The sequence below is a fragment of the Oryctolagus cuniculus genome, chromosome 16 (assembly GCF_964237555.1).
Source record: "Oryctolagus cuniculus chromosome 16, mOryCun1.1, whole genome shotgun sequence".
Taxonomy (NCBI): domain Eukaryota; kingdom Metazoa; phylum Chordata; class Mammalia; order Lagomorpha; family Leporidae; genus Oryctolagus; species Oryctolagus cuniculus.
In genome coordinates this window covers 52872834-52900603 of record NC_091447.1, presented here as the reverse complement: position 1 = coordinate 52900603, position 27770 = coordinate 52872834, and the positions used below count along the sequence as shown (strand labels likewise).

General features: G+C 55.3%; 1 protein-coding gene across 1 annotated transcript; it reads right to left on the bottom strand.

Moving 5' to 3' along the window:
- Positions 1 to 18375: 18375 nt before the first annotated feature.
- LOC138845817 (uncharacterized) lies at positions 18376 to 27218 on the bottom strand. The gene is made up of 2 exons (XM_070059443.1): positions 26740 to 27218; positions 18376 to 24463 (listed from the first exon to the last, which is right to left on the bottom strand). Exons 1-2 carry the CDS (start codon positions 26766 to 26768, stop codon positions 23347 to 23349), a joined length of 1146 nt encoding a protein of 381 aa, XP_069915544.1. The 5' UTR covers positions 26769 to 27218; the 3' UTR covers positions 18376 to 23346.
- Between the last annotated feature and the right edge of the window lie 552 nt (positions 27219 to 27770).

The window sequence follows — 27770 nt, the reverse complement described above, 5'->3', positions numbered from 1 at the left end:
CCGTCCTGTCATACCTGGATGTGTCTGAAGCGTTGCGTACTTCAGAGCCTTCTCTGTCGACGAGTTGGTGACAGCAGAGCAGCCGTCACCTAGACTGCTTCTCGGTGTCTGACCTTAGGTGTGTGCCTGACCGAGGACGGGCTGATTCGTGTTGTTAAAGCGCTGGACAATATCTATGACAGTCCAGCGGGTTAATGCCAGACTTACTTGTATGCGTACCAAACGGCAGTTAGTGCGGAGGTTCCCCCAGAAATAACAGCTACAGCGTGGATGTCTTTAAATAAATCACGTGGCCAACTTCCAAGGGAGCCATCACGGAGACACTGATATTAAAGCGTCACGGGATTTAGGGAAAGTTCCTGCACGTCTGAGCGCGAGGCTGCCAGGAGCCGGCAGCAGAGAAGCCCTGGAGACACTCGACCGAGCACCTGAGGGTTGAACCCACAGGCAGAACAATTACAGGGGCAGCCGGAGACTAAGGAGTGTAAAGGTACTGACACAGAAAGATTAAGACGATTCCAAGGCTTGAATTTCAACTACGTAAGCTCCGTCCCACTGCCAGTGGAAGATCAGCAGAGTGGCGGAGGGACCTCCCAGGGCGGCGGCTGTCAGCAATCGCCACGTTTTACCGTGACCTGAGTCCCTCCGAGTTTGACCTCGGGCCTGGGGGTGTCTGAAACCCTGCTCCCTCAGCAGGAGCCGCCACTCCTCCCACTTCCCGAGGCGCCGGCAGACGCCTGGTGTGCAGACAGCGCCCTGCGCCGGGGCCCCATGTCGGGAGCAGGACGAGCATCCCGGCGCCTCTTCCATAAGGGCCCGGGGCCCACTCAGGAGGGCTCCACCCCGGGGCTATCCGCCTCCCCAGAGCCCCCCTCACAACACATCTAGCAGACTAGGTGGTAACCCAGGTGCTTGGGGGAACACAGACATTCCCTGTGTAGCAGGCCCCATGCATTTCACGATATCCGTTAGTGAACAGTAGTCGACAAAGAGAAGAGTGGGAAGGGGGCAGAGGGAGGAGGAAGAGGGAGGGGAGGGAGATGTCGCACCATTGGTACCACAAAGCAGGAGGAAGCGTTACCCGGGACTTCTGTCATAGAATGTTCCATGAGCAGTCCTCAGAAAGTCCCAGGACATGGGTATTACGGAAAAACTGGCATAGATTTCAGAGCTCTTCCTTCAGCACAAAATCAATTATCTTTTAATTCCATTTTCCGTTAACTTTCTGAACTAACTTCCTAGTGCGATGCCGTAAAACAACGCGGAACCCCAGGCTTCACCCCGCCCCCCGTTTCTTCCCTGGCGGGGCCCGAGGCTGCACTCACGCGCACGGCCAGGATCACCCGCCCAGTCCCACTCTGAGAACACCTTCTCCCATGGCACCAGCAGCTTCGCTGCCCAGTTGCTCCGCCACAAGGCAACACTACCCAGCTTCTATATTCCTATGCACAGAGACAAACACCAGCGCTTTCTAGGTAACACCTACACATTTGTGTAAATTTTGTTTAAAATTCCTGCTTTATGTTGGGGAGGTGGGGAGGAGTACAAATCTCTGGAAATTGCTCTCTTGGGCCAAATTGTTAGCTGAGTGTCTTTATCAGTCAATGAGGATTCTTGTTAAAAACGGCAGGAAATGTCTTCGTGAGCACTTCTGGAGCAGCAGAGTAAGAATATCCAGCCGGCGCCGCAGCTCACTAGGCTAATCCTCCACCTGCAGCACTGGCACACCGGGTTCTAGTCCCGGTCGGGGCGCCGGATTCTGTCCCGGTTGCTCCTCTTCCAGGCCAGCTCTCTGCTGTGGCCAGGGAGTGCAGTGGAGGATGGCCCAGGTGCTTAGGCCCTGCACCCCATGGGAGACCAGGGGAAGCACCTGGCTCCTGGCTTCGGATCGGCGCCGGCCATAGTGGTCATTTGTTGGGTAAACCAACAGAAGGAACACCTTTCTCTCTCTCTCTCTCTCTCTCTCACTGTCTAACTCTGCCTGTCAAATAAAACAAGAGTATGCAAAAACTCATCCATCCATTAAACAACAGGAACAGTGGTAAAAATCTTGTCAAATTCAGGAGCAGACATTCAGCGTCCCCGTGAGCACCGTCGTGTCCCAGATTGGACCCCAGCCCCACTCCTGGCTGCAGCTTCCTGCTGATGCAGAGCCCGGGGACCGCTGACGGCTCCAGCAGCTGGGTTCCCGCCACCCGCGCGGTGGGTCTGGGGTGCCTTCCTGGCCTCTGTGTTCATCCCGGGGTCGACACCAGACACGATGGGCTTGTGGGCAGTGAGCAAGCAGGTGGGCACCCCATGCCTGTCTTCCTGTCAAATAAGTAGTGTGCAGGTGGGGACAATGCAGACGTTCACCCCTGTGAGAATTCAGCAATGCTTGTCATCACCCAGAGTGTGTGCACAGGACAGTGACCTCTCAGCAAGAACCCAGGCTCTCCTGGTGTTGTGATTGCTCCGGCCCCGGGCCCTGCCAGGACAGCTCCCGAGAGCACTGGAGGCCCGCCCCCCCCTGCAGGGAAACAAGCAGCCGGGCTGCAGCCCCCTGCCCGTCTCGAGAGAACTGCCCACTTCTGAGCTTCTGGATCCTCCTGAGCCTCAGCCAGAGGACCGGTCGGTGTTTGAGCCGGCTCAGTCCGCTCTGGGAACGGCCTCTCGCAGAACAGGCAGGGCCTTGTTCAGCGCTGCGCCGGCCTCAGGAGGCGCCGGCAGGGCAGCAGGAACCTGGGGAGACAGGAGCACCGGGGGCTCGGCACAGCCTGAACGCTGTCCCGGGGTGGGGGGAGAGCACGGTGTACCTGCTGGCGTGTGTTCCAGTGTGTGTGCAGGTGTGTGTGCTGGCATGTGTGCCAGTGTGTGTGCAGGCATCTGTGCAGGCGTGTGTGCAAGTGTGTACAGGTGTGTTTACAGGTGTGTGTGCAGGCATCTGTTCAGGTGTGTGTGCAGGTGTGTGTGTGCCGGTGTGTGTGCAGGTGTGTGTGTGCAGGCATGTGTGCCAGTGTGTGTGCAGGCGTGTGTGCGGGCATGTGTGCAGGTGTGTGTGTAGGCGTGTGTGCAGGTGTGTGTACAGGTGTGTGTGCAGGCATCTGTGCAGGTGTGTGTGCGGGCATGTGTGCCGGTGTGTGTGCAGGTGTGTGTGTGCAGGTGTGTGTGCAGACGTGTGTGCAGGTGTGTGTGTGCAGGTGTGTGTGCAGGTGTGTGTGCAGGCATCTGTGCAGGTGTGTGTGCGGGCATGTGTGCAGGTGTGTGTGCAGGCACCTGTGCAGGCGTGTGTGCAGGCGTGTGTGCATGTGTATACATGGGGTGTGTGCAGGTGTGTGTGCGGGTAGCGTGTTTGCACACTGAGGAAGGCACCGCAGCCTGCACAGTCTTGGCTCGGGCAGAGCTCCAGGCTCTGGGCATCCAGGCAGGGCCGTGGAGGGCTGCCTGCCGGATGGCAGGGGACCTGTGGCACTGCCTTCCCACACACAGGCTCCTGGGCCTTCCTGGTTCACAGGGAGCCTCTCTGATGGAGCTCACTGAGCAGACTCCTGGAGCCACCCGTGACAAGGACACCAGCCCCACAGAGCGAGCTCAGGAACCCACAGGACAAGGCACACACCACATCACAACTCCTGAAACGTCCAGTTTGCAAAAATACATGCACAACACAAAGAAGCAGGGGACTGGGGCGAGGACCCAGGAGAAAACGCTCTCACACACGGGGCTTCCTGACCAAAGACGGTCTGGGTCACCTCCTGTAGAGCGCTTGAAAGGGCGGCAGGAAGCCGCGGCCCGGCAGCCCAGGGGAAGCGTGAGGACAGCACCGTGCCAGGCAGAGGTTCGGGAGAAAACCAAACACACATCCTGGGTTTGGAAAGGACCGTGCGTGAAGAGGGCCATCCACCTGAGGCGCTCAGAGGCTCATGGGAGCTGGCAGAAAAGAAAACATCTCACTTGAAAATGAGTGAGACCATCTAATCCGGAACAGAAAGAAAGAAAGAAAGAATCAAAATGAGCAGCAGTGGGAAGGGCTGGTGCCGAGCACGGGGCCCCTCGTTGGGTGACAGAGTGCTGTGGAGTGAGATGGGGGTGAGGCGGCTTCTTGTTGGTGTGACAACGTTGTGGAGTTGACGGGAGAGAGACGGCTCCTTGTTGGGTGACAGAGTGCTGTGGAGTGAGATGGGGGCATGGTTGCACGGTCCTGTGGCTGTGTCCAAGATCCCAAGTCTACTTCTTTGGAAGGTGAGTTTCAATCTACGTGAATTACATGAAGGATCTTCAAAAATGTCATGGTGAAATGCATATTATGAAAAAAATCCCACCTTGATCTCAGAATATTTCTGCACTAAAACAAACTTATTTTCCAAATCCGTTTTTCATCAATGTTTTGAAGCACTCTCATACTTAGTAAAATGATTTCTTGGAAAATGATTTTGTAGAAATTGACCAGGAAGAAGTATTTTGTGTATCCACATGCCACGGGCTCAGCACACAGCTGGGGAGGCAGCAGGTCCACGGAGGGCTGTGGTCCTTGTGGCAGTGACCACATCCTGGGTGACATCTCCGCTTCCCTAGGCCCTTCCTGTTGCCACTCACACACTCATCTCCCAAAGGGTTGGTAGGCTGAGCCTGGATCACTGGCCAGCCGCAGCCCCGGGGTGTGTGTGTGTTTTTTTTTTATCACCGATGTGGCAAACCCAGTCTTCCCTCCCTCAGGAAACATGAACAATGCCAGCGCACAGCCTTCCAGAACTAAACAGTGGACAGGGACAGGCACAGTAGCATCAGCTACTCCACGTCACTGCCCTTCTGGGTGGTAACCCCGGCTCCAGGCTCCCTGCTCTCCAGTGGCCATGGTTGGACTGAGTGATTGCAAAGAGCACACAGGACACAGGGTCCTGCATGACCCCAAAACTGCAGCTCAGGAAACTGAGTCCCTGGTTTAAAGTTCCTGAACTGAAGCAGTCTGGATTATAGTGTCAGAAAGAAGTGCAGGATACCACCTCCCTCACTCATGTACACACAGTCACACCTCTCTCTCACAGTACACACAGCCACACCTCTCTCTCTCTCTCTCAGTACACACAGTCACGCCTCTCTCTCTCACAGTACACACAGTCACACCTCTCTCTCACAGTACACACAGTCACGCCTCTCTCTCACAGTACACAGTCACACCTCTCTCTCTCACAGTACACACAGTCACACCTCTTTCTCTCACAGTACACAGTCACACCTCTCTCTCTCACAGTACACACAGTCACACCTCTCTCTCACAGTACACACAGTCACACCTCTCTCTCACAGTACACACAGTCACGCCTCTCTCTCTCACAGTACACACAGTCACACCTCTCTCTCTCACAGTACACATAGTCACACCTCTCTCTCAGAGTACACACAGTCACACCTCTTTCTCTCACAGTACACACAGTCACACCTCTCTCTCTCACTGTACACAGTCACACCTCTCTCTCTCACAGTATACACAGTCACACCTCTCTCTCACAGTACACACAGTCACACCTCTCTCTCACAGTACACAGTCACACCTCTCTCTCTCACAGTACACACAGTCACACCTCTCTCTCACAGTACACACAGCCACACCTCTCTCTCTCTCTCACAGTACACAGTCACACCTCTCTCTCTCACAGTACACACAGTCACACCTCTCTCTCACAGTACACACAGTCACACCTCTCTCTCTCTCTCACAGTATACACAGTCACACCTCTCTCAGTACACACAGTCACACCTCTCTCACAGTACACACAGTCACACCTCTCTCTCTCACAGTACACACAGTCACGCCTCTCTCTCTCACAGTACACACAGTCACACCTCTCTCTCTCACAGTACACACAGTCACACCTCTCTCTCTCAGAGTACACACAGTCACACCTCTTTCTCTCACAGTACACACAGTCACACCTCTCTCTCTCACTGTACACAGTCACACCTCTCTCTCTCACAGTATACACAGTCACACCTCTCTCTCACAGTACACACAGTCACACCTCTCTCTCACAGTACACAGTCACACCTCTCTCTCTCACAGTACACACAGTCACACATCTCTCTCACAGTACACACAGTCACACCTCTCTCTCTCTCTCACAGTATACACAGTCACACCTCTCTCAGTACACACAGTCACACCTCTCTCTCACAGTACACACAGTCACACCTCTCTCACAGTACACACAGTCACACCTCTCTCTCTCACAGTACACACAGTCACGCCTCTCTCTCTCACAGTACACACAGTCACACCTCTCTCTCTCACAGTACACACAGTCACACCTCTCTCTCTCACAGTACACATAGTCACACCTCTCTCTTTCGCAGTACACACAGCCACTCCTCTCTCTCTCACAGTACACACAGTCACACCTCTCTCTCTCACAGTACACAGTCACACCTCTCTCTCTCAAAGTACACACAGTCACACCTCTCTCTTTCGCAGTACACACAGTCACACCTCTCTCTCTCACAGTACACATAGTCACACCTCTCTCTTTCGAAGTACACACAGCCACACCTCTCTCTCTCATAGTACACACAGTCACACCTCTCTCTCTCACAGTACACAAGTCACACCTCTCTCACAGTACACACAGCCACACCTCTCACGGTACACACAGTCATACCTCTCACAGTACACACATTCACACCTCTCTCTCAGAGTACACACAGTCACACCTCTCTCTCAGTACACACAGTCACACCTCTCTCTCTCAGTACACATAGTCACACCTCTCTCAGTACACACAGTCACACCTCTGTCTCAGTACACACAGCCACACCTCTCTCAGTACACACATTCACACCTCTCTCTCTCAGTACACATAGTCACACCTCTCTCACAGTATACACAGTCACACCTCTCAGTACACAGTGTCACACCTCTCTCACACAGCACACACAGTCACACCTCTTTCACAGTCACAGTCACTGTGGAGCTGAATTTCCTGGAAATAGAGTTTGACGCCCTCTCCAGTCCCTGTCATGTAAGGTGACTGAGTCGGCTTACACACGTAACAAGGAGGCAGAGCAGGCCGCCTACCACCGCCTAAGGCTGAGGTTTGGATATTAATGTGGGTGTTGAATGTGCCCTAAAGGACCACGTATTAGAGGCTTGGTCCTCAGAGCTGCGTACTGAGAGATAATGAAACCTTTAGGTGGTGGCTCTAGAGAGAGGCCCTCAGGCCGGCGTGGGTGGAAGAAGCCATCCTCCTAAGAAGCTTGCTATACAGGCGTGGGCGGGGCCTGGCCGCTGCCCCTGGTGCCTGCACTGCCCGTTCTCCACCACTGCCATCCCCTGGCCTCACCAGATGCCAGCCTAATGGAGACTCCAGTTCATGGACTTGAACCTCCAACACTTGAGCTAATCAGAGCTTTCCTCTTTATAAGTTTGTGACCCCAGGTGTTTCAGTGTAGTGTCAAAAAGCTGACTAGTACAGATATTGTGGTCCTTTTGTTCCTTTAGCCACATAGTTCTTTCCTTTTATTAAAAATAATTAGTTTATCTGAAAGGCAGAATGACACAGAGTGAGAAAAGAGATCTTCTATCTGCGGCTTCACTCCCCAAATGGCCCCGCTGTTTGGGACTGGGCCAGGCTGACGCCAGGAGCTAAGAACTCCGTCTGGGTCTCTCACGTGAGTGACAGAGGCCCAAGCCTTGAGCCCACTTCCTCTGCTTTCTCAGGTGCATTATCAGGGAGCTGACTCAGAAGCCAAGCAGCCAGGACTCCAGTCTGTGCCCCAGTATGGGGTGCTGGTGTCACAGGTGAGGCCTGAGCTGCTGCCCCACAGCACCTGCCCCAGGACGTCCCAGTCCTCACGTGCATGTCTACCTGGCCCGGAGCTGATTCTAGGAGCTAGAGGTCACATTTAACCTAGTGGACGGCCACCGGGAATGTCCCTGACCAACCTGCTGCTACCGCTGCCCATGGCTGTTTCCGCGTTTTACTGCTGAGGGGGCAGGGCCTGCACAATTCGTTTTCTTTTTTTCTAATATAAAGAGAACAGATTTCATGTATCTCACTGCCACATATCATAGAAAACATATATTTGTCTTTTTAAGGCTGGCTTATTTCATTAAGTGTGATGGTTTCCAGTTACATCTGTTTTGTTGCAAAAGACAAGATTTCATTCTTTTTTATGGCTGAGTAGTATTCTATCATGCACACACCACATTCTCTTTATCCAGTCATCAGTTGATGGGCGTCTGGGTTGATTCTACATCTTAGGTATTTTGAATTGTGCTCCAGTAAACAAGGGGTACGGATCACTCTGTCATGTGCTGATTGCATTTCATTTGGGTAAATTCCCCCGGGTGGGATGGTGGGTCATGTGGTCGGTCTATCTTCAGATTTCCGTGGTGTCTCCATGCTGTCTTCCACGGTGTCTGCACCAGCTTATATTCCCACCCACAGTGGCTTAGGGTACCTGCTCCCCACACCCTCGCCAGCATTTGTTGTTTTTGATTGAACAATCCATCGCAACCAACAGCACAAGACCCGTGGCAGGAAAATCCCTCCCAAACCCTTCTTGAGAGGCGAATCCAGAGCTTTAAGCGCAGAGAGAGCAGGGGAATCATTTTGATGCACCAACAGCGCATGCGTGGTTTTAAGTCAGAAATTGAATTTTCAAGTTTGTCCTGGGTAAAGGACCTCTGGGGCTTGCTATTTCCCATCAGAAGCTCGCCAATGAGGCCGGACGGTTAGTTCTAGATTTATCCTACTGTCTACAACATACAGGAGTATGTTGTATGAAATAAAAGTAGGGTGGTGTCCTTGATCCGACTAAGACAACGAGGCCGTCTCTTCCCAGGCTCCGCGGCACCAGTTCTGCACGGCGTCAAACCCTCTGACTGCGGCAGGAGCCTTGATTGGCGCCGGCCAGCACAATCTGTGTTTGAATAGATTTCCTGGCTCACATGATAAACTTTGTGGATTTCTGCATACACAGTTTGGGGAAAGCAAGCACTAATTAAATGACTTGACCCAAAAATTCAGGCAGGCTCCCATGGAAATGGTCCTTCCTCGCCAAAAAGCCGCCGACCGTGCTGCGGCCTCTCAGCCCGACAGCATCTCACCTGGGGTGGACACAGGCCACCCTGGAGAGCTCGTAACCCACGGACGCCTTCCAGCCCATTGCCGACTCTGGGGTTTGTTGGCAAATGCCGTGCCCTACAGTCATCATAGATCCTCGGGGGCAGAGTGAAACACACACGCTTGCTTTACCAACAACTGTGTTTATGTTCATGTTCTCCTCCTTGTGTCACGTAGAGGAAAACCAAGTTCCAGAGCTGTTTAACGTTTTGCAAACACAACTCATGAAAGTGTGTAGGAACGGGAGTACAGAGGTAGAGGTCTGAATATGTAGAAAGGAATTTTTTCAGAGATTTACTTAGTTATTTGAAAGACAGAATGAGAGAGAGAGAGAGAGAGAAAGAGAGAGAGAGAAAGAGAGGATCTTCCTTCCATGCACTGGTTCATTCCCCAAGTGGCTCCAACAGCCAGGTCTGGATGAGAGCAAAGCCAGGAGTCAGGAACTCCATCCTGGTCTCCCACATGGATGGCAAGGACCCAAGTACTTGGGCCGTCATCTACTGGCTTCCCAGGTGCATTTAACATAAGCAGGATCAGAAGTGGAGCAGCCGTGGGGCCAGCGCTATGGCCTGGTAGGTTAAGCCTCTGCTTGTGGCACCAACATCCTATATGGGTGCTGGTTCGAGTCCCGGCCGCTCTTCTTCCAGCTCTCTCTTTATTGCCTGGGAAATCAGCGGGAGATGGCCCAAGTGCTTGGGCCCCTGGAGACCACGTTGAAGAAATTCTTGGCTCCTGGCTTCAGATTGGCTCAGCTGTGGCCATTGTGGCCATTTGGGGAGTGAGCCTTTCTGTCTGTCTATCCCTCCTCTGTCTGTAACTCTGCCTCCCAAATAAATAAATGCAATCTTAAAGAAGAAGTGGAGCAGCCGGGACTCTGATATGGGATGCTGGTGTCATAGTGGCAGATTAACCTGTTGCACCGTGATGCCCGTCCTTACACGGTGTCCTGGGGGGATTTTCATTTTTGTTATTTGTGTCTCTGAACACAGGAGGGGCACACAGGCCACCAGGAACCCAAGGATGTGTTAATGTCACCACATCTTGCTAGGGTTTAAGTAGCATCAGGAATGATCTGTTGTTGTAACTTTAATGCATACAAAATGTAACAAAATTAACACTTACCGATTTGAGATACAATGTTGTTAGTGAGACTAAGCATTTCCAAATAGTTTAAGGTTGTTTGCTGACTTGATATCTTCTTCCAGGTTGTCTAAAGACACATTCAAACTTTGCACATTTCAGTTTCAACTTTGTAACCCCGAGTATTCTATCTGTTGTGTTTGATATAAACACTTCTATATAATTGTTCTGTTACGCATTTCACTCCATTTAAAAATTAGTTTATTTAATTTCATTTTATTGGAAAAGCACAGAGATACATACAGAGGCAGACAGGGAGAGAGATCTTACATCCACTGGTTCACTCTTCAAATGCCTGCACAGCCAGGGCTGGGCCAGGCGGAAGTCAGAAGCCGGGAACTCCAGCAAGCCTCCCACGTGGGTGTCCGGGACGCAGCTGCTGCAGCCACCACCTGCTGCTGCGCAGGGCACACGCTCGCAGGAAGCTACACTGGAAGCAGAGGAGCTGAGCGCTGAACGAGGCTCCAGCGTGGGCTGTGTGTGTCCCAGGCAGCGAGTCCAGCTGCTGTGCCGAGCGCCCAGCCCTTGTCTGTTTTTACACTGAATAGTTAAGCAGTAAATGCTCAAAGGTGAATTGTAAAAGTGGAATTTTTACTTTATTATTTAAACTTTAAAAACGTTTACTTGAGAGAGACGTAGGGAGGGAGGGAGGGAGGGAGAGAGAGGGAAATTGTATCTGCTGGTTCTCTCCAGGAGCCTGCAGAAGCCAGGCCTGGGCCGGGGCCAAAGCTCTGGGTTGAAACTCAGTGCAGGCCTCCCTGAGCCCTCCTAGCCTCCTGAGCCTCCTAGGATCTGAGTACCCAGGAGCTGGAGTCAGGAGTCAGAGCGGGAATTGGATCCACGTAATCTGAAGGTTGTATCCTTAACATTTCAAAGCATAACTTTTTACAGGTACGAGTTAAAAATCCCTGTATGTGGCCGGCGCCACGGCTTACTAGGCTAATCCTCTGCCTGCAGCGCCAGCATACCAGGTTCTAGTCCCAGTCGGGGCACCAGGGTTTGTCCTGGTTGCCCCTCTTTCAGGCCAGCTCTCTGCTGTGGCCCAGGAGTGCAGTGGAGGATGGCCCAAGTCTTTGGGCCCTGCACCCCATGGGAGACCAGGAGAAGCACCTGGCTCCTGGCTTTGGATCAACACGGTGCGCCAGCCGCGGCGGCCATTGGAGGGTGAACCAACGGCAACAAGGAAGCCCTTTCTCTCTGTCTCCCTCTCTCACTGTCCACTCTGCCTGTCAAAAAAACAAACAAACAAACAAACAAACAACCCTGTATGTTACTGGAAAGATCACCTTATTTTTTAAAAGGTTTATTTATTTATTTGAAAGTCAGAGTTACACAGAGAGAGGAGACACAGAGTGAGAGAGGTCTTCCATCCGATAGTTCACTCCCCAATTGGCTGCAACAGCCAGAGCTGCGCCAATCTGAAGCCAGGAGCCAGGAACTTCTTCCTGGTCTCCCATGTGGTTGCAGGGGTCCAAGGACTTGGGCCATCTACCACTGCTTTCCCAGGCCATAGCAGAGAGCTGGATTGGAAGTGGAGCAGCCGGGTCTCGAATCGGTGCCTATATGGGATGCTGGCACTTCAGGCTGGGCATTAACCCACTGTGCCACAGCACCGGCCCCAAGAGCACCTTATTAATTCTATGCAAATTCAGGGAACTGAACAGACTCTGCGACCCCTCCATGCCGGCAGCCAGAGGTGGTGCCGAGGTGGCCTCGCCTGGAGCAGGAACGCTCCGTCTGTTGCCGACCTGTCCGAGGACGTCCCAGGAGCCGGCGTCCAGCATGCCTCACAACTTTGTCAGCTTCAGCCAGAGAACATACTGCTCCCTTGAGTGTACAGTGCATGGTACAAATGTGCTTTGTTTTGGCTAAAAGAAATATTTCAGTGCATGTATTATGCACAAGTGATAGGAATTTTAAAAGCTTGACAGTGGGTTAAGCTGTTACAAAGAGCATAATTGTGGAGGAAAAATATCAAGCTATTACCAAATGAATTATGTTCATACAGAAAAGGAACTTTATTTTTCACTTTTTGAAAAAGATTTTATTTATTTATTTACTTGAAAGGCACAGTTACAGAGAAAGAGACGGCGACAGAGAGGAGAGGGAGTGAGCTTCCATCTGCTGGTTCCCTCCCCAGATGACCACATGGCCAGGGTTGGGCCAGGGCGAAGCAAGGAGCCAGGAGCCAGGAGCTTCTTCCAGGTCTGCCACGTGGGTTCAGGGGCCCAAACACTTTGGCCGTCCTCTGCTGCTTTCCCGGGTGCATTGGCAGGGAGCTGGATGGGAAGAGGAGCGGCCAGCACACAAACCAGTGCCCACGTTGCAGGCGACAGCTTTACTGGCTGTACCACAGGCCTGCCCCACTGTCATCCTCTTCAGTTTATTTGTATGTTTTAAATTGATGAATGACGTCTATATTTATGATACACAACATAATGTTTTGAAATAAGATATGCTGTGGAACAGCTAGATTGAAATAATTAGCATCACAGAGCCACACACACTTAGCGCTTTGTGGTGTGAACCATTTAACATCTACTCTTAGTGGTTTTCAGGAATACAGTGTGTTATTAGCTCCAGTCCCTCCCTGAACGGCAGAGCTCCTGATCCAACCGAAATCCGGTGCCTGGGACAGCGCCTGCCCCAGACCCCTGGCATGGGAGCACCATTTACTCTCCACTTCCCGGAGTCTCACCTTTTAAATATTTATTCATTCATTTGGTTATTTTCATTTTATTAGAAAGACAGAGAGAGACACAGAGGGAGGTCTTACAGCCACTCATTCACTCCCCCAAGTTCCTGCAACAGCCAAGCCAGGGCCAGGTCAAAGTAGGGAGCCCAGAACTCTGGGTCTCCCAGGTGAGTCCCAGGCACTGGCGTAGGTGAGCCGTGGCCTGCTGCCTCCCAGGGGGTGCGTGGGCAGGAAGCTGGGCTGGAAGTGGAGGAGCTACCACACAAACCAGGACTCTACCACGGTGCTGGCATCCCAAGTGGATGCTTAACCACCGCCCTCAGAGCTCCCCTTGAGTTCCACTCTTCCACCTCCCACAGGTGGAGACTTAACGCTCCATCTGTCTGTCCAAGCCTGGCGTATTTCACACCACATAATATGCTCTGGGTTCCTTCTTGCCGTAGTCTGTTGCGTCCCACTGTGTGCATACACCACACCCATGCGTTGGTCAGAAAGGAGCTTTCTCCATGGTGGTCTTAAAACAAGCCTCCTATCTACCGTGTTTTCAAAAGTTTCACAATTTGCAAAACCGTGTCGTGGCATACTGGGTAAAGCGGCCATTTGCGGTGCCAGCATCCCATGTGGGTGCTGGCTCGTGTCCTGCTGCTCCACTTCTAGCCTAGCTCCCTTTTAATGTGCCTGGAAAAGCAGTGGAAGACGGCCCAAGTGCTTGGCTGTCTGCACCCTCCTGGGAGACCTGGAGGAAGCTCCTGCTGCAGGCTTCCGCCTGCCCCAGCCCTGTTGCTGCATTTGAGTAGTGAATCAGTGGATGCAAGACCTCTCTCTCCCCTGTCAGTAACTCTGCCTTTCAAGGAAATAAATAAAATCCTTGTAGAGACAACTGAATACCGATCTTTAGGCAAGGCTGGCCTCCTTTGGGTTAGCAGTTCTCCCCACCACAGTGACGCTGCAGGGGTGCCCAGGATGACCCGGGACCCGAGGCCGTCTGTGCGGTGGTGTTGGGTGGTGAGGGTCGGGAAGGATGCTTGGTATAGCCACAGATGAAGTAGTAATCCATCTCTCCAGTGAGATTTCTGGAAAACATTTAATGAGGGGTTCCAGCTGTACCCTGGCCACAGCCTCACTGGTCTCCACAATAGGTTGGTTTTTTAGTCATTTAAGAGCCGTCTGCTCTTGACTTCCACGGCTTCAGCCCTGGGTCACTATTAGCATCTAAGGATGACTTAAGTGTCAGTCACAGGTCCTCCTCCCTTGCCCCACCCCTCTGTCCTGGGCCCTGTGGCCCCCCGGGGCTGAGCTTGTGCAAATGAGCTGCAGTCTGTCTCCTGCTCCCTGAGGCTCTGGATGGAGCCCCGGCTGGGCTGCTTCCTGTGCCCTTGGCTCCCATGGGCTTCCTGCCCCCCCCGGGGGTGGCTCAGCGGCACAGCCCCCTCGGGAGGTCAGCTTCCTGTTCATCAGATCCCCCCCACAGCTTTCCCCAAGAGCCCTGCAATCCCAGTGACCTCATCGGGCCGCCTGGGTTATGCCGACTCGACATTTTGCAGGATGAGTGGGGGAACCCAGAAATAAGGAGACACTCGTTCCAGCCGAGGGAACGTCAACCCGCGACCCGGAGGGGGCTCCCCGGGTGCACGTGGGGGACCCACGCTTGCTGCGCCTGCTGCTTGCGCCAGCAGTGGAGAGGACCAGCCCCGTGAGGGCTCCCTGCTTCCTGCCTCGTGAGTCACCACAGACTCAGTGGCTCGGAACGTCGGCACCTGGGTGTTTCTCCGAGCCGCGGGCTGGAGTCTGACGTGCGTCCCACCGAGTTCATCGGGGTCACAGGGCTGCACTGCCTTCCAGAAGCTGCAGGGAGGGTCTGTACGCTTGCCATCGCCAGCTTCTGGGGCCCAGCCCCGAGCCTCCCTGTGTGGTCCTCCCTCCACCTGGGAGGCCAGCAGCGGCCCCTCCTGGGCCCTCCGTCTGAAGGCACGGCTGCTCGGAGCACAGCTGGCAAAGTTTCCCGCTCCTGCTGGCTCCTTGGAGGGGATTGGGCCCAGCTGCACAATGCATAGCCGCGCTAAACCTCAGGGTCCCTCCTGCTGGCAGATCCAGCATCCTGGGCCCCTTGCGGATGACAGGCAGTGTTCTGCCAGCTGCAGTAGTCTAACCTTGTATCCTTTTCCTCACCGAATTTTGTTACAGTTTCGAATGGAAGCCAATGGTAGCCTGAACTGATTTGATGTGGAAAGTTGTATAAAATGAGTGTAGTCTTGATTTGAGCACACAGCTGACGCCTTCGCTTGTGTTCTTGGGCTGCACCTGCTGCCTCTCCATTCGCCTGCTGGTGACTGATGACCACAGTTTCGGTGGACCCTGGGGCACGCAGAAGAGGGCCGCTTGAAGAGACAGACACAGTGACGGACATGCTGGCCCACAGAGCAGCCTGGGTCACGGCGGCGGTGCGTTGACGGCTGAGGACCGCCGGTGTCACGGCGTGCATTCTGCACCCAGAGTCACATGGGACAGCCCCAAGACAGGGAGGCTCTGTGCTGTGGGTGGAGTTTGGGACAAGACCGGCACCTGGATTGTCGAAAGGAGAGACTGGCAGGTCTGTCCTGACTTTGGGACTCCAGGCCGAGAGGAAGAGAAGACGGCCACTTGCACAGGGACTGGACCAGGTCCTCGGGAGGGGCCAAACGCAGGGGGGCCGCGGTGAATTCCAAATCCGGCCGTCTGGGGGCAATGAGCCTCCCGAGCGCCCTTCTTCTGCCTCCAGACCCAAGCCCTCCACACTCACGGCCGAGAGACCGCAGAAGGCCAGGCGTGGTGGCACTGGTGTTTGCACACATCCTCACACTCATTTTCCCCGTCCCGCGTCCGTGCCCCAATGGTGGCTCCTACTTACCATGGTTCATTTGTGCACCCGAGTCCCCCTGGAAGGGAGTGTCTTGAGGGTCATGGTCGCACCTAATCCGTCTTGGGCTCCTAAGGTCAACTTCAAGGACAAATGACATAAACACAAAGTCTGGTGACCTAAGAGGATAGTTTTCAGTTCGCTTTTTGCTCTGGTTTCTAGCTGGCAACACAGGAGCCTGGAGCATTGTCACTGATGGAATGTCCTGTTTGTTCCTAAGTTTTGGGCTGTTTGCATGTCTGTGTCTGTGCCTGGAGACGGACCCAGCCCTGGCTCACGGGTTTGTCTGAAGTGGCTTGGGTTTTATGATTGAAATGTGCAGAATTGTGAGCTGCTGGCAGTCCCAATAAAGCTCATTGTCCGCTTCTCTAATTCACATGTTCTTTAGTTTGGTACATGCCGTCTCTCAGTTCTTGGGATTTTTTTAGAAGCTCAGCACTTGGGGTGGTCTGTTCTCTTGTTTGCAGGCGTTCCTCTGGGATAGTGCGGGACAGAAACATGCAGAAACAGCAGTACAGAGTGGATGAGAGTTAGGAAATGTAGAAGCCTCTGGGCCTGTGAAGATTGAGAACATTCTGTCTTCCTACCCCTCGGGTCAAGAGGGCATCTGCCACGACGTCTGTGCAGGCACCCAGAAGGCAAAATGGACGGACGGCTGGGAAAAGTGAGAAGTGCGCGTGCGTGCATGAGGCGGCGCAAGTTCAATACCGCCGTTTCCACAGATTCAACCTCTGCCTGACTCGCCTCCGAGGGAAAGAAAACACAAGCCTGTAAGATCATTCCTTGGGGGCCGGCGCCGTGGCTCACTTGGTTAATCTTCCGTCTGCGGTGCCGGCATCCCGTATGGGCACCAGTTCTGTCCTGGCTGCTCCTCTTCCAGGCCAGCTCTCTGCTGTGGCCCGGGAGTGCAGTGGAGGATGGCCCAAGTGCTTGGGCCCTGCACCCCATGGGAGACCAGGAAGAAGCACCTGGCTCCTGGCTTCAGATCAGCGCAGCGCCAGCCGCAGCGGCCATTTGGGGGATGAACTAACAGAAGGAAGACCTTTCTCTGTCTCTCTCTCTCACTAACTCTGCCTGTCAAATAAATTTTAAAAAAAAAATGGCCGGTGCCGTGGCTCACTAGGCTAATCCTCCGCCAGCGGCATCGGCATCCCGGGTTCTAGTCCCAGTCAGGGCGTCAGATTCTGTCCCGGTTGCTCCTCTTCCAGTCCAGCTCTCTGCTGTGGCCGGGGAGGGCAGTGGAAAATGGCCCAGGTGCTTGGGCCCTGTAATCATATGGGAGACCAGGAAGAAGCACCTGGCTCCTGGCTTCGGATCAGCACAGCGCACCGGCCGTGGCAGCCATTTGGGGGGTGAACCAACGGAAGGAAGACCTTTCTCTCTGTCTGTCTCTCTCTCTCACTGTATAACTCTGCCTGTCAGGAAAAAAAAGATCATTTCTCTCAGAGCCTCAGTGCCTTCTCCCAAACTATAATCGCTATGAAACCGAACTCAGAATCTCTAGCCGAGCACTGGAGAAGTCAGGGTGAGGGGCTGATCCCCCTGGCTGGGGACGTCCCATAAAGCTGCAATACAAAGACAGCGTGGCATGGTGAAGGAAGAGACAACGGGTGGTGGATGAGACGGAGGGCCCAGACACAGGCCCCTCTGTCACCCGGCCTTTGACGTCAGAGCAAAGGCAGCAGCGTGCAGAAAAGGTGGTCTTTGCAGCCAATGTGTCGCAACACCTGGACACCCGGGGGCAAAAAATAAACCTAGACGCGATCTCACACCCTCCACTAGTCTAAAAGATTCGCAGACCTACTGTAAAGCTATAAAACTTCTGCAGAAAGAAAACCCCAGGTGCCCTGGAAACCACGCAGAAGGCCAGACTCGTCAAAGGAGCTGGCAAGGTGGCCCAGCGGGTTAAAGCCCTGGCCTGAAGCGCCGGCATCCCATATGGGCGCCGGTTCTAATCCCAGCTCCTCATCTTCTGATCCAGCTCTCTGCTGTGACCTAGGAAAGCAGTAGATGGCCCAAGTCCTTGGGCCCCTGCACCCATGTGGGAGACCCAGAAGAAGCTCCTGGCTTCTGGCTTTGGATCGGCACAGCTCCAGCCGTTGTAGCCATTTGGGAGTGAACCAGCAGATGGAAGACCTCTCCCTCTCTCTGTAACTCTACCTCTCAAATAAATAAAAATAAAATCTTTAAATAAAAGGGTGCAGCCATTTTGGAGGGCACCATGTAGTTTCTTTTTTTTAAGATTTATTTATTTTGAAAGTCAAAGTTATACAGAGGGAAAAGGAGAGGCAGAGAGAGAGAGAGAGATAATGAGAGAAAGAGAGAGAGAGGTCTTCCATCTGCTGGTTCACTCCCCAGTTGGCTGCAACAGCCAGAGCTGTGCCGATCCGAAGCCAGGAGCCAGGAGCTTCTTCTAGGTCTCCCACGCGGGTGCAGGGGCCCAAACCATTGGGCCGTCTTCTACTGCTTTCCCAGGCCACAGCAGAGAGCTGGATCAGAAGTGGAGCAGCCGGGACTCAACTGGCACCCATGTGGGATGCCGGCGCTGCAGGCAGCGGCTTTACCTGCTACACCACAGCGTGGGCTCCAGCACCGTGTGGTTTCTTACAAAACACTCACACTGTAGGATCTGGCAACCTGCTCCTTCCTATTTACCCAGAAGAGTAGAAAACCCTGCCCACACCCAGCCTGCACACGGTGTCCCATGGCGGCGGCGTCCGCCTGCCAGGGCTTGGAAGCCAACAGGGTCCTCACGGGCGAGTGGGTGCATCTCGAGTGGAGCAGCTGGACTCTGAAAGCTCACTCAGACTGGAAGGGCCTGAGCTGCCTGGCCAGGAGGGGCACGGCGGAAGCCTAAGTGAGAGGCCAGGCCAGAGGGCCACGTCCGGCGTGAGTCCAGCTACGACTGACCTGGCAAAGGCAAGCAGGGGCCGGGGCAGAGCGTGGGGCTACGATGGGGTGAAAATGGGGCAGGCGGTGTGTGGCCTGCGGCTGTGATCCAGGGCCCGCTGACATCTCCTCCGAGTCTCCCACGCGGGTGCAGGGGCCCAAGCACTTGGGCCATCGTCCACTGCCTTCCCAGGCCACAGCAGAGAGCTGGATCGGAAGTGGAGCAGCCGGGACTCAAACCGGCACCCAACATCTTTTCAAACCCGAGTCTTTGAAGCCAGAGTGTGGTGTGCGCCTTCGTCAGGTGCATCGTTCACTTCCTCAGCAAGGGCCGTCCCCATCTAGAGGCTCCTTCCTGGCTGCGCGGCCCCTCGCCTGGCCTCTGTTAGAGAGGAGGGGCTCTTGCTGGCTTGGTGATCTGTGCCGTGTGTCCAGGTCTCCAACTCCCGCAGCTCCAAGTCTGCGACACAAGTGCTGAAGGAAGGAACCCCAAGGAACTCCCTTCTGTGTGGCTTCTCGGGACCCGAGCCCCTGGCCGGTCCATCGCCTTCTCTCCATGTTCCAGAGCTGACTTAGGTTGGCTTAAATCTCTGAGGATTTCCATTGGAATTAGTGATGGAGGTGGGAAAAAGCACGCCTACCTCATCTTTCCAGAAGTGAAAAGCTGATGTGTATACTCTCAACTTAGGATTAAAAAAAAATCCTGGCTTACTAAGCATCATGGAATCTGTGAGCAGGTTAGGGCATGTGTGTGCAAGCATGTGTGCGTGTGTGCGCGTGTGAAGGATGCTGTGTGGCCGTGGGAGGGGCGGGTGTTTCAGATGGGACGGGCACAGGTGGGATGGTTTTCAGGGAGCCTTGCGGGGGAGGGGCTCTGAGTTGGAGTGTGTTCACGGTGGGTGCACACATGAGGGCTGTGGTGTGGGCACATGTGCGCACACAAGGCCAGGAGTGAGAGACCACGCAGGGCTGTGTGTGAGGATGGCAGGCTCAGGGGCAGGGGCTGACAACAGGAGTGCCAGAGACCATGTGTCCCTATGCACAGGTGCACCTGCGGGCAGTGACAGCTGTGAGCCTCACAGCAGTGCCCAGGAGGAGGAGGGACAGAGACACAGAGGAGGAGACGAGAGAGCATGAGAGGGCCAGGAAGTGGGGGGGAGAGGGAGAGAGGGAGAGAGTGGGGGGGGGAGGGATAGAGAGTGGGGGATGTCGGCTGAGATGGTGACCTGGGCGTGTCCCTCTTGGGTCCCAAGGAGGACAGGATGCCCGTGTGATGTGGGCACTCAGCACACGTGAGAGTGAGGATCTTACTTCCATGGGGGTGGGGTTGGGAGTCAGGCTGTGTGTCGGGGGTGACTGTTTGCAGAGCCAGGGTTTGCACACACATGGGAGACAGGCTGTGTGTCGGGGGCGACCTTTCGCAGAGCCAGGGTTTGCACACACACACGTCCACAGCGCACAAGGGTTGGAGGTACTGCCACTGTGCCTCGCTCATTGAGCTGGTGGGGCAGCTAGGGGTCAGCTGAGCCCCTCCCACCTTGCAGAGATGCGTGTGGCACTGGGAGCAGCCGTGGTGGCCGTGTTCACAGGCGGTCTCCTGGCTCCGCCTGTCCCACCGTGGCTGCGTTTGCTTACGTCTGGAAGGAGTCATCTCAGACACACACAAGCAGCACTCCCAGCCCTTCTGTGGAAACAGGCTCTGCATCAGTCGACGTGTATAATTGCGATGGTTACAGAAGAAAGACAAAACAGAAATGCAGCGCAGACTCTGCCTCGGAACCGTGTTGTTCTTCCAGGTCTGCGTGGCTGGAGAGGACGCCCAGGGACTGGGTTTTCCGCACCATTTGCTCTGGAGTAGGGAGCTGTGCCTGAGACAGAAACCAGACAGGGCTGCGGCCTGGGAGACCTGGCTGAGAGCCTCACCTGAGCCCCGGGGCCGAACCGCCCGCTGCATGTCCCCCTCAGGGACAGACACACTGCCCGGCTCCCCTAGGAGAGGCTGCCTTCCAGGCTGCCATGGGAAAATCAGCGTCTGCCGGTTCTCTCAAGTCCCACCCCACTCCCGCACTCGCAAACACAAGACTGCAGGCAGCGCGTCCCTGGCCAGGGCACTTCTGAGAGCTGGGCCGGCCACGGTGCCTGGTGGCCCCTCCACCCCGCCACCTCCTTCCTTGGCGTTGTGCCGGCTTCTCCCCCAGAGGTTCCCAGACAGCTCTCCAGCCTCGGGCTGCACTCGCTCTGCGCCTCTCTGCACAGCCCGGCTCTGGGCTCTCCCCTGGAGGGTGTCCCCGTGCGCAGCCCTCAGCCCACCCCGTGACTTCCACTCCAGCCCCACTAGGAGCTCTGGCTTTGCCTCTGCAGCACCACACTGAGACCACATCGCCCAATTCCTTCTCCGCCGGAGGAGCACCTGGGAGGTCCACGATGACCACATTGCCACCCGGGCACCCCATGGGCCGCACATGTCTGGGAGGAAGAGGCAGACCCAGAACGCTCTGCAGGGCCCTGCCCTAGGCCAGCCCTTCCCTTGCTCCCTGCGGACTTGCTTGCATCCTCCATGTGGACACTTAGGAACCTGCTGTCTGACCCAGCTGAGTCCCGGTGTACTCTCCCCCACACGGCACTGCAGGACAGGGAGTGTGGCCACGGTGGGAGACGTGCTGTCGTTGGCATGAGGATGGAGAAGGGACAGAGCCCCTGGCCTGGTGTGGCTGGAAGCCGGGGTGCGGGCAGCTATCCTACAGTCCCCAGGGGGCTGAGGCTGAGAAGCCCCACTCCAGGAAACAGAAGAGCAAAGGTGGGTCTTAAGCAGGTCTTACTCCCTTGAGGGGAGGGACCAGGAACGGGTAGAGGGAGGATGAGGTAGAGGAGAGAGGGAGGGGTGGGGAGGGCTGGGAGTGAGCTCATGGCAGCCAGCAGCACTCCCAGTGAGGCAGATGGCAAGCACGCTTCCCAGGGCATGGCTGCCCACGCCGAGGCTTTCACAGCCCTGGAGCTGGTCCTGCTGAGAGCAGCCTCTGCTCTGTGGGGTCCACGGCCATGCGCCATGGGCTATGGGCTGTGGGTCCTGGGCTGTGGGCCCTGGGCTGTGGGCTGTGGGCTGTGGGTCCTGGGCCATGGGCTGTGGGCTGTGGGTCCTGGGCCGTGAGCCGTGGGCTGTGGGTCCTGGGCCGTGGGCCGTAAACCGTAGGCTGTGGGCCATGAGCCGTGGGCTGTGGGCCATGGGCTGTGAGCTGTGGGCTGTGGGCCATAAGCCATGGGCTGTGGGCTGTGGGCCGTGAGCTGTGGGGTGTGGGCCATGGGCTGTGGGCTGTGGGCTGTGGGCTGTGGGCCGTGGGCTGTGAGCTGTGAGCTGTGGGCCATAAGCCGTGGGCTGTGGGCCATGGGCTGTGAGCTGTGGGCTGTGGGCCGTGGGCCGTGAGCTGTAAGCTGTGGGCCATAAGCTGTGGGCTGTGGGCTGTGGGCCGTGAGCTGTGGGGTGTGGGCCATGGGCTATGGGCTGTGGGCTGTGGGCCGTGGGCCGTGAGCTGTGAGCTGTGGGCCATAAGCCGTGGGCTGTGGGCTGTGGGCCGTGAGCTGTGGGGTGTGGGCCATGGGCTGTGGGCTGTGGGCCGTGAGCTGTGGGCCATGGGCCGTGGGATGTGAGCCGTGGGTTGTGGGCCATGAGCCGTGGGCCGTGGGCCGTGAGTGGCCGCGTGTCTCCAGGCCTCCGGCACAGCCTCCTTTGTTTCCATCTTCCCGCCTGCTTCCTTCTGGATGGAAATTCCAAACGGGAGTTTCTCCACTCTGCTGCTCTGAAAGGAGAACATCTGTTGACACACGTCCCATTTCCCCGGATCTGTAAGGAGTGCTTTAACCTCAGGGGGAAGATGTGAGGGCTGGACTCTGGCGAGGTTTGCGTGTCAGCTGGGTGGGGACCGGGCCATCTGCCAGCACCACCTGAGGTTGTTCCAAGGCCCGGGGACACGGTGTGCGCTGCAGCGTTGGGGCCACAGTGCAGAGCAGTCCTCGCGCGGACACTTTCCTAGCAAAGTGAAAGGCCCGGGGGGCAGCAGCTGTCACACAGGCATGGAAAAGCTGTTTTCCCAGAAGTGGAGAGTGAACAGGAGCTGCCTAGGGAAGAATCGGCGTGCTTCAAATGTGCCCCTGTCGGCCATCTTCAGGCAGATGCCTGTTCATGTCCTCTGCCCATGTTTAATTGGATTATTTGTTCTTTTCATTGTTGTTATTGTGTTGCTGTTGGATTGCGAGCCTTTCCTTATATGTTCTTGATGTTCATTACTTACAAGACAAATAGCCAGGGCCGCTTGTACAGAGCATGTTAAGCCACTGCTTGCGACATCAGCATCCCATATGGGCACCGGTCTGAGTCCCGGCTGCCCCACTTCTGATCCAGCTCCCTGCTATGGCCTGGGAAAGCAGTGGAAGATGGCCCAAGTATTTGGGGCCCTGCAGCCATGTGGGAGACCCAGAAGAAGCTCCTGGCCTGGCCTGGCCTTGTGGTCATTTGGGAGTGAACCAGCAGATGAAATCTCTCTCCGTCTGTCTCTCCTCTCTTTTTAACTGCCTTTCAAATAAAATAAATAAATCTTCTTTGAAAAAACGTCAGACAACCCACAAGTGTCTTCTCATTCTGTGGTTGCCTGGTCACTGTTAACGGTGCCCGTGCGGAGCAGGAGTTCTTGCAGCTTGATGCCGTCCCCCTTGTCTGTGACTGTGGGCTGTGACTGTGGGCTGTGACTGTAGGCTGTGACCGTGGGCTGTGGCTGTGGGCTGTGACTGTGGGCTGTGACTGTGGGCTGTGGCTGTGGCTGTGGGCTGTGGCTGTGGGCTGTGACTGTAGGCTGTGACCGTGGGCTGTGACTGTAGGCTGTGGCTGTGGGCCATGGGTTGTGGCTGTGGGCTGTGGGCTGTGACCGTGGGCTGTGACCGTGGGCTATGGGTTGTGGCTGTGGGCTGTGGGCTGTGACTGTGGGCTGTGGCTGTGGGCTGTGGCTGTGGGCTGTGACTGTGGGCTGTGACTGTGAGCTGTGGCTGTGGGCTGTGACTGTGGGCTGTGACTGTGGGCTGTGGCTGTGGGCTGCGACTGTGGGCTGTGACTGTGGGCTGTGACTGTGGGCTGTGACTGTAGGCTGTGGCTGTAGGCTGCGACTGTAGGCTGCGACTGTGGGCTGTGGCTGTGGGCTGTGACTGTGGGCTGTGGCTGTGGGCTGTGGCTGTGGGCTGTGGCTGTAGGCTGTGACTGTGGGCTGTGACTGTGGGCTGTGGCTGTGGGCTGCGACTGTGGGCTGTGACTGTGGGCTGTGGCTGTGGGCTGTGACTGTGGGCTGTGGCTGTGGGCTGTGACTGTAGGCTGCGACTGTAGGCTGCGACTGTGGGCTGTGGCTGTGGGCTGTGGCTGTGGGCTGTGACTGTAGGCTGTGGCTGTAGGCTGTGACTGTCACATACCCATGCAGCCATTGCCAAGACCAGGGTTCTGAAGCACTTCCCCCGCACTTTCCTCCAGAAAAACACAGATGGGTCCATTGCATGCTGTGCACGTGCACGTCCACTTTCCCTGGCGCACTGGTTGAGGAGATGGCCGTACCGTGCAGCCTCATCACTCTGCAGAAGGTCCCCTGACTGCGCCTGCGGGGAGTCGTTTGCAGTCCCTGTATTGATACTGGGGCCTTCCTTCTCAGGATTGTTTTTGCTGTTAAAGGTCTTGTAGGTTCCATAGGAATTTTGGAATTGTTTTCTTTATTTCTGTTAAAAAAAAAAAGGCCATTGGAGTTTTAACCAAAAGTGCGCTGCGTCTGCTCCAAAGAAATGCAGATTAACACCACCTGAGACCCTGTCACCACCTGAGACACAGTCACCTGAGACACTGTCACCTGAGACACAGTCACCTGAGACCCTGTCACCACCTGAGACACTGTCACCACCTGAGACACTGTCACCTGAGACACTGTCACCACCTGAGACACTGTCACGTGAGACACTGTCACCACCTGAGACACTGTCACCTGAGACACTGTCACCACCTGAGACACTGTCACCACCTGAGACACTGTCACCACCTGAGACACTGTCACCTGAGACACTGTCACCTGAGACACTGTCACCACCTGAGACACTGTCACGTGAGACACTGTCACCACCTGAGACACTGTCACCTGAGACACTGTCACCACCTGAGACACTGTCACCTGAGACACTGTCACCTGAGACACTGTCACCTGAGACACTGTCACCTGAGACACTGTCACGTGAGACACTGTCACCTGACACTGTCACCACCTGAGACACTGTCACCTGAGACACTGTCACCACCTGAGACACTGTCACCTGAGACCCTGTCACCACCTGAGACACTGTCACCTGAGACACTGTCACCACCTGAGACACTGTCACCTGAGACACTGTCACCACCTGAGATACTGTCACCACCTGAGACACTGTCACCACCTGAGATACTGTCACCACCTGAGACACTGCCACCTGAGACACTGTCACCTGAGACACTGTCACCTGAGACACTGTCACCTGAGACCCTGTCACCACCTGAGACACTGTCACCACCTGAGACACTGTCACCACCTGAGACACTGTCACCTGAGACACTGTCACCTGAGACCCTGTCACCACCTGAGACACTGTCACCTGAGACACTGCCACCACCTGAGACACTGTCACCTGACACAGTCACCTGAGACACTGTCACCTGAGACATTGTCACCACCTGAGATACTGTCACCACCTGAGACGCTGTCACCACCTGAGACACTGTCACCTGAGACACTGTCACCACCTGAGACACTGTCACCTGAGACACTGTCACCACCTGAGACACTGTCACCTGAGACACTGTCACCACCTGAGATACTGTCACCACCTGAGACACTGTCACCACCTGAGACACTGTCACCACCTGAGACACTGCCACCTGAGACACTGTCACCTGAGACACTGTCACCTGAGACACTGTCACCTGAGACACTGTCACCTGACACTGTCACCACCTGAGACACTGTCGCCACCTGAGACCCTGCCTTGGCTCTGCTAGGACAGCTATTACATACACCAGAAGATAGAATGGTGAGGATGCCGAACTGGAATCCACTATGGACACTTCTGGTGGGATGTAAAATGGTACAACTATTACGGAAAACAGCTCCGCGATTCCTCAAGAAATTAAAAATAGAACTACTACATGATCCAGAAATCACAGTCGTGGTTTCATCCGAGATGATTGAAATCAGGATTTTTGAAGAGATATTTGCCCTCCCATGTTCACAATATTATTCACAACAGCCGAGACGTGGAACCCTCCCAAGTCTGCATGGGTGGGTGAGTGGATGGGGAAAGTGTGGCTGTGCCTGTACACACGTGGAGTATCACGGAGCCTTACAAAGAGGGAATTCTGCACCCGTGGCAGCATGAATGAGTCTGGAGGACGTCATGCTAGGCGGAAGAAGCCAATCATGGAGTGGAGAAAGTTGCACCAACGTGAGCCTCTAAAACAGCCCGACTCACAGCCATCAGACTCATGGCGCGAGAGAGGAGTGGCAGCCAGGACAGAGCGGTGGCCAGGAGAGGGCGGAGACCAGGAGAGAGCAGTGGCCAGGACAGAGCAGTGGCCAGGACAGAGCTGTAGCCAGGAGAGAGCAGTGGCCAGGACAGAGCAGTGGCCAGGACAGAGCTGTGGCCAGGACAGAGCCGTGGCCAGGAGAGAGCCATGGCCAGGACAGAGCAGTGGCCAGGACAGAGCAGTGACCAGGAGAGAGCAGTGATCAGGAGAGAGCAGTGGCCAGGACAGACCAGGAGAGAGCGGTGGCCAGGACAGAGCAGTGACCAGGAGAGAGCGTGGCCAGGAGAGAGCGGTGGCCAGTGGCTGGAAGGACGAGGGCAATGGGTATAAAGTTTCAGTCGAACAAGACGCCTGGGCTCCCGGGATTGGTGTACGGTGTTGTGCCCGCGGTCACCAGTACTGTTCACTGCAAACGTGGAAAGAGGGCAGATCTCAAGGTCAACTTACTCACCTCTTGGAAAGCACATGGTGCAAAGTCATCCAGACAGGGATATGTCAGCCAACGTCAGGTTAAGATTAAATTCACTCTACCGGTGAGCAGTGTGGGAGCTCGCATTGGCCGTTTCATTGTGAGAGGTTACCGTGACGCCCGCTGTGACATGCACAGGGCGCATCACAGAGCCTGCAGCGTGTCAGCTGTGGGTGAATCGCCAACATACCGGAGCAAATGGCAGACTCCACGCGTACGGGTACTTGGGGAGGCCATGCACCCCTGAGCTGAAGAGGAGACTGACGGCCTGCACTCCTACTTACTCTGGGGGAGGGGTTGGCCATGGGCAGCCCAGAATTTTTGGTAGATGTTGGTTTGGCAAAAGTGTGCAAATTACCTATCTTGTGTGAGGCAGTTTGCTAGCTTGCAAAGAGGTGATGTGCTAGTCCAGTGGTGGAGGTAACTGCCACACAGTGTTGAACAGAGGGTGGAGATGCGGGTGGATCCAGACCAGAGGACGGGGGTGCTTTCCGACCTGCTGGAGTCAGACTGCCCCTTCGGGGACGCGAGCTGACCAAAGACCCTGGCTGATGGGCGAATGCGCAGCAAACCTCCCCCCGAGAGGGCTGTCACAGGCCACGTTTTATTAACGAGGAGACTCCGTCTCAGCACAGTCTAGTAACTTCCCTGGGTTGGTTTAAGGGACTCCCCCAAAGTGCAGATGTTGGAGACTTAACCCCCAGGCTGATTGTGCACTGATGCAGGGCCCTGGGGAGGCGAGTATGAGCAGACAATGTCACGAGTGGGAGGCCGTGGTGTCCCAGCGGCCACCCTGTTCTGATGCAGCGGGTAACTCTCACCAGTGGCCAGCACTGTGGTGGAATGAGAAGGCCATGCCAAGATGGCTGCTGGCAAGCCAGCGTCAGTTACTCAGGAATGGCTTTGAAACCCACCTGGCAGCGGAGCCTGCCTGGCAAGAGGCTGTGATTGGATGGCTTTGGATACTGCCTGGCAACAGGCTGTGATTGGATGGTTTTGGAAACCACATGGCA

Excerpts from the sequence above, each read along its gene's own strand:
- LOC138845817 (XM_070059443.1), bottom strand. The coding sequence starts at position 26,768 with ATGACTTTGCACCATGTGCTTTCCAAGAG. Across the intron at positions 24,464-26,739 it reads CACCATGTGCTTTCCAAGAG|AAATAAAGAAAACAATTCCA; the intron begins GTGAGTAAGTTG and ends TTTTTTTAACAG.